General features: G+C 44.2%; 1 protein-coding gene across 1 annotated transcript in view; it reads right to left on the reverse strand.

Annotated features, from left to right (window-relative positions):
• Positions 1–6,606, reverse strand: part of castor1 (cytosolic arginine sensor for mTORC1 subunit 1) — a 32,890-nt gene extending 26,284 nt beyond the window's left edge. Inside the window, exon 1 of the mRNA XM_050050651.1 lies at positions 6,292–6,606. Coding sequence (XP_049906608.1) covers positions 6,292–6,449 — 158 coding nt within the window. The 5' untranslated portion in view covers positions 6,450–6,606. The remainder of the gene's footprint in view (positions 1–6,291) is intronic.
• Positions 6,607–6,910: the final 304 nt, after the last annotated feature.

Consider the following 6,910-nt stretch of genomic DNA (forward strand, 5'->3'; position numbering starts at 1 on the left):
ACAATGCTTTGATGCATTGGATGTGCTGAATGTGCATATTAAGGCAGTACAGGAGGAGGTGCACATTAATAATCCTCCAGGACTGTAACATGCTCATGTTTAACCCAAACAATGTGTCATGTGACTGCAGTTGGTTCAGATCCAGGTCGGAACACCTTCTCACCAGTTCGTTTGTAACCGGACAGAGACCACCTCTTCAAGAAGGTCTTAGTCCGGCCTATTTGGTGCACACTCAAGTGTGATTGCTGTGTTCACACCTGGCCGAACAAACAGCACTTAGGCCCTGTTTACACGACAACGGTTTCTCTAAAAACAGAAAAGTCTGTCCTTTGCGTTTTAAAAAACTTCCGCGTTTATATGACAACGTTATTGAAACGATCCCTGTTCACATGGAGCCACAAAATCTACTGGAAATGCTGTGGTATGCACGCCAGGCCAATAGGTGGCAGTGTAAATTTGCAAAGCAACACCATGGCATGATGCCACGTGCCTGCGCTGAAGCGCCTTCCTCTACAACATGGTGATTACAAACCAAAACAAAGAAGACACAATGGCGAAAGCACGCACAGATAACTTTTTTTTTTTTTTTGGGCATTTTTAGCCTTTATTTGATAGGACAGACAAGCATGAAAGGGGGGAGAGAGAGAGGGAGTGACATGCAGCAAAGGTCCACAGGCTGGAGTCGAACCCGGGCTGCTGCGGCAACAGCCTTGTACATGGGGCACCTGCTCTACCACTAAGCCACCAACGCCCCACGCACAGATAACTTTGTCTGGATGGACGACGAGGTGGAGTTGCTACAGTAGATCTACACTTTCCTGGAGAAGCGTTAATAAATTCAACAGGGTAAGCAGCACAAACAGAGCTCGGCATTGTTGTTGCGATGGTCGACTTTCTCGCGCATGCCTAGTGACTGGAACCTAAGGGCACATGTGCGAAAAGTCTCCGTTTTCAGAGGAACTGCATATTGCAAGTTTACATGACAACGGAGACGGTGCTGTTTCCAAAAAATTGCACTCTGGAACCCGTTTTCACGATCGTAAACGATCAGCCAAAACGCAACTAAAGTTTACCATTTTCAGTTGAAATCATTGTCGTATAAATGGGAGCTTAGGGGGCAAACGAACTTGAGTCCAGTCCTAATGTTCACAGAGCTGGCAAATCATAGCATGAGGTGTATTTGAATGCCAGATCGTTGGTTTCAGAAAGTTACACTTATTGTCAGACACAGCCAGTTCTGATGTCAGAACTGTGTGCGTGGGCAGGGGTTTCCGAAGCTATTCATACATCAGGCACTTCTGAAGAAGCGTTCTAGCAGACCTGAACCACCTTTGATACACACTAAACAAAAGAGGCATGTTCAGCTTTGACAAACATGAAACATAACAGCACAGGATCTTCCTTGCTCCAACTTCCCAAAAAGGTGAAACAAAGACAAAAACAGAGGAAAAAATGCTTTCCTCATCAACTCACATTGTCTCCAAAAAAGTCCTTAATCACTGAGGATAATACACACAACCACCAACCCTCCATGACTATTTGATTGTTCCATTGATCAATTAAAAAAAGAAAGTCTACAATTATGTTGATTTATCAATTAGAGTCACAAGAATTTGCAAGTTTTAGCTCCTCTTCTGTGAAAATGTGCTGCTTTTCTCAGTTTTAAATCACAGTCATTTGAATGTTCTTTGGTTTTGGTGTGTTTGTTAATTTGTGCCGTGGGAACACTTCACACACTCAATGATAAATTGAGTTCTCAAACATGTTTGTACAGCACTCTTTCACAGTGTCACATAGCCTTTGTGTGATCAATGGTGGTAGTGAGTTTGAAAAACAAGCTCTTTCTACTGAAGCATGAAGCAACATAAAGAGGAGATGAGGGAAAATAACCAAGAGGGACAAGGAAGCAACAGGTAGCGAGGGAGCGGCCGAGAGGGGAAGATGAAAACCAGGCACACAAGAGTCTGGACTTTGATCCAGCTGCACAAAGCAAAGGGCGGTAGCAGCGCTGGGGGAGCGAGGGTAGGTGGCGGTGGTGTTTCTGCAACTGATGCTCCAGCTGAGGAAACATGATAAGAGCGGAGCAAACTGATGTTGTTGAAGTGTGAGGACTGAGCCTCGAGCCACCTCATCGCCAGTGGACGTCCGAGCTGTCTGCTACCTTTGCAGCTTCCTACAAACCGATGTGTAGCGTTCTCACGGCCTCCTCTTTTTTCAGAACAATGGGAAAGGTTTTTTTTCTAGGAATCCCTGCATATTATTAGAAAGGGGGGGGGGGGGCAGCCTTGTGTAAACGAGGGGAGCGAGAGCCCCAACCTTGACAGATCACTGAAGCAGACAAGTGGAAAACTCCCCACTGGGTTTCTGGCTCAGCTGAGGCATTGTTCCAAACCATGCTCTCGTTAGTGAGCCACCAAAGAGAAGAAAGGAAGACTGTGTGGAGCCTGCAGGGCTGCATCCCCAGTACAGTAAGACCGATATACTGGACTGATACTAGGCTTTGATTATTACCACACCCATAAACTCCAAACAACAACTGAGGACAACATAGGACTATGAACTAACAGCTTGCGAACCAATGGTCCATAACTTTAACTCCCTTAATGGGAGGATTCATTCACATACACTGGTTTTACACAAGAGCTTTTAATACATTGCTGATGCAGACACACACACACACACACACACACACACACACACACACACACAAATGACCAGACTCATTCTCTCACCAGTACCACATTCCACTACAGCACAACTGTATCTGGTCTTTTTCATAGTCTGAACCTAACAGCAAACCAAAGACCTGAGCTACATCATATTGTAGTGACTAGCCTATACCTGAGTTTGAACGATGCCGCCGTCTCGTCAACGTGAAATTTTTTTTTTTTTCCAGCGGATGTCTTAGTTACAACATGACTGAGCTAACTGGAGTAGTTTCATGTCGTATCCGACAACGGGAGGCTTTTAACAGATGACATCCTGATGTTAGCTTTGCTAACTGTCCCTGTCAGCTGCAGCCACTGATGCTTTCTAGACATCGTGATTTCCCATAACTGAATAAATACCACACATAGCAACACAAAACTGTTTTGATAGCTCACTCATGTTGTAACTAAGATATCCGCTGGAAAAAATATTTTATTCACAGACCGTTTATTGAGTTATTACCTTATTTATATACAGTCTATCGTTATTACAGACACCGCTAACGGCTAACGTTAACAGCTAATGGTTAGCCCAGCTAATCTACGATAACCATGTTATTAATTACAAAACGTGCACACAGAAATAGTAACGTTTGTTCAATCATTGTGTTTATAGACGTAACAAACATCAGATTAGTCTACACGGTGATATAGTGACGTGAAAAATGTGATATATAGCTAAACTCTGCTGGTTTTCTACCCGAAGTATTTGTAAACAACACGGCGATTCCCTGGGGCACCGCCGGAAGTGAAGGGCGTGAGCAGCGATCGCCGAGGCCCCTGCACTTCTGTTAGTCGAAAAACTCCGGGCTGTGCCTCCAATGGTAAAGGAAGAAAAAAAAAGTGTTTGTTTTTTTTGTTTGTTTGGGTTTTTTTTGCCAATGGATTTCCAGATTGGGTGTTTACAAGATCACTTTTAATAGGAATGAACTTTCATTCCGAATGAATAGGGAATTGAACTGTCCATGTAAACTGTTCCTCTCACCTCTGGTGCTATTTATCAGTCTAGATTGTTTTGGTGGGAGGTGCCGAGTGTTGGAGATATCGGCCATAGAGGTGTCTGCCTTCTCTCCAATATAATAGAACTAGATGGCACTCGTCTTGTGGTGCTCAAAGTGCAAAACAAATACATTTGAAAAACACAACAGCAATGTCTCTTTCCAGAAATCATGACCTGGTTTCTCAAGATAATCCACAGACCTTGTTGTGAGCAGTTTTATGGAACTACTATCTTTCTACCGTATCACTACACAGAAGGAAGCGTGCTTCTAGTCATAGACAAGAGGTTTGCATTTGTAACAGCATGAGATGTAAACATTAATGGCGTCCTCCTCTGCTAAGCTGTAACGTCAGCTGGCTCAGAGGTGTGTGGTGAGCTAGCGGTAAATGCACTATTCCTTCTGTGTGGTGTTTCGGTTGGTGGGTGTAGTTCGGCAATAAAAAAATAGGTCCTACATGAAACTGCTCACAACAAAGTCTGTGGATTATCTCGAGTAACCAGATCATGATTTTTGGAAGGAGACTTTGCTGTTGAGTTTTTCAAATTACTTTTGTTGCCTCTTTGACCACCGCAGGCCGAGTGCCATCTAGTTCCATTACACTGGAGAGAAGGCAGATATCTCTACGGCCGATATCTCCAACACTCGGTGACTTACACCAAAACAATCTACATTAATAAACAGCACTACTGTCCCTTTAATCCTCTTCATGACATGTAGTCTCAGTATAGCTGACCTTCAAAGGTTAACGGTGTGGGTGATAGTGGGCATGCTGTGCCTCATCAAATAAGGATTCTTACTCCTAGACAAGTCTCTGACGACTTTCATCCTCTGCACCACAGGTGTCTCATAACGTCTCAGTTTTGTTAGTTGACGTTGGAAGAAAATCTACCTTTGTACAATTTGGGATAAGCCCGGCTCCTGTAAGAGATTGCCTCCTTAAAATTCTGCTCAGGACTGCTTTCAAATCACTTTGCACGCACTCTCAGGCTGTTGCTCTCTAATGAATAGCAGGGGCCTGGAAGAGGGAGACGGCTAAAACCAACCGAGGCAATCAGGCTTGTTTTTGCTCCATTGTTTTGAGTTGCTATGAACTCAATCTTCTCCACCACTCCCCAATCTGCATCGTCTATAGTTTGACTGGGAGTGTGTGTGTGTGTGTGTGTCGGGAGGGTTGACAAAACCCTGCTACAGAAAAAGAACAGGAAAAACCAGGGAAACACATACACAGCACAGTTTGATGACATAACTCCACAGCATGCAAAACAACACGCTGAAAAACAGACAGACCTGCTAATCCAAGGAAGTGCAGCTTGCATGCTTTTTCTGGTTCACTCTGGGCCCAGCCTACTTTTCCCCCACAGACACTGAAAGCATCACAGAGCCTGTCCAAATGAATATGTAGGCTCACACTTGTGATATAAAACAAAACGCTGCCTGTAAACATGGGCTCAGTTCCAAACTATTTACAATTACTCATTAGGAACATGTTGGCCTGTACCTTAGAAACACTGACGCAACTAAAGTACACCCATACATTATTCATGGTGACTAATTATTTACTCAGTGTCGTAGTTTATAAGCTGGTGAAAGTCATCACGCCAGTGTGTCTGGTATAGACATGTCAAAATCTAGACAAATGAGTGCTGATGGATGCAGCTAGGCGTGAACAGATGTGTTTGACAGGACATGATATGATATGAATCTCATTCCTCTGTCAGCTGACAAGAAACGGACAGCATGTGTTTTCCAGGATCGTGATCATACTCACGCAGGGATGTGCGAGTCCTGCTGCCTGGTAAACTGATTATTAAAGAGCTGTTGTGATGCTGATACTTATAGGCACGCGTGTGGTGAGTAAATCCTCGAGGAAAGCGTGTTATAGAGATCTTTGCTCACAACTTCTTTGCAACTTGACATGAGAGCAGTAGTCTAGCCACTGTATCATGGGCAGCTCAAAAACAGATGTTGGGCTTGTCTTCTAGCCACGCATATGTGGGCCAGCCAGGGCAGTAAACAATTACATAACAAAGGGAGGATATCCAGGGATTAACTGAAAACTGGTGCTAATGCCAACATGGGATCCAGACAACTTGCAAACTGGATGCTGGGGGTCAAAGGTCAAGATTGTGCTCAGAAACAAGGTGCCACCAGAATTCAGTGGAGGGGGAACTGCAACTGCTGGTGTGTGCAGCAGAGGCAGCATGCATTGCAAAGCATCCATGCAAGACCACAACATAAATGCATCACATACTGTATGAGAATGTTACCTGCAGCAGGTTTGTGCAAATATAAGAAAATCATAAGGAAATATTATGAGTGCAATCATGTCTCCATTGTAAAACACTTTGCTGAGGATTTTTTCTAGCTGATGCAAACGTGAAAAACATGTCAGAATGTGTTGTAATGCAACAGCTACATGCATTGCAGTGTACCACTCATGGAGGCAGGGCATGCACAGGCAAATATCCCAGTACTGCCTCGGCCACCCAGTGAATTAATAGGCGCTATGGGTTATCTCAGTCCACACTGGATTATCAGGGGTGATTCACACCGGCCCGACACAAACATCTGAGTCCTCTTACCGTGTCCTGTTCCGGAGAAATATCAGTTTAATCAGGGGGTGTGTGAAATTCACCAGCCCATTCTTGGATATGCTGGTGACCCGGAGCCTGTGGTCCAGTATGTGCAAGTCCATATTGTCGGTGTGGAGCAGTGCAGCCTCCTCTGTGTGTGTGTGCATGCGGCGGAAGAAAAGACGCCTTCCTAGCTGAGTGATATCATTCAAATGTTGAACACAGGCCTGGATGATGAGCACTACCGACGGCTACGAGCTCCACGTCCCGCTGTGCTCGTCTCGCAAGGCGAAAAACATCCGACGCAATCCGACTCCAGCAAACTACTGTATATTCAAATAAAAGGGACAGCCCCACGGAGGACACGCCCCCTCCTCTTAAAGCTACAGGTACATCAGGGGAAACGTCTCGCGCGTGCAAGGTGTGAACAGGTATTCAAATTAATTTAATACACTACATGGCCAAAAATATGTGGACACATTTTGAGCCTGAGTTGTGCGAGTCAGAGAGTGATTGTGATTTATAGGATTATTTAATTGTTTTGTTTATTTTAAACAGAAGAGGTGTAACTTTACAAGAAAAATAAGAGATAAGAGAAAAGTTTGAAAAATAAAAATAATTTGATGTT

This window comes from Epinephelus moara, chromosome 8, assembly GCF_006386435.1.
Source record: "Epinephelus moara isolate mb chromosome 8, YSFRI_EMoa_1.0, whole genome shotgun sequence".
Lineage (NCBI taxonomy): Eukaryota > Metazoa > Chordata > Actinopteri > Perciformes > Serranidae > Epinephelus > Epinephelus moara.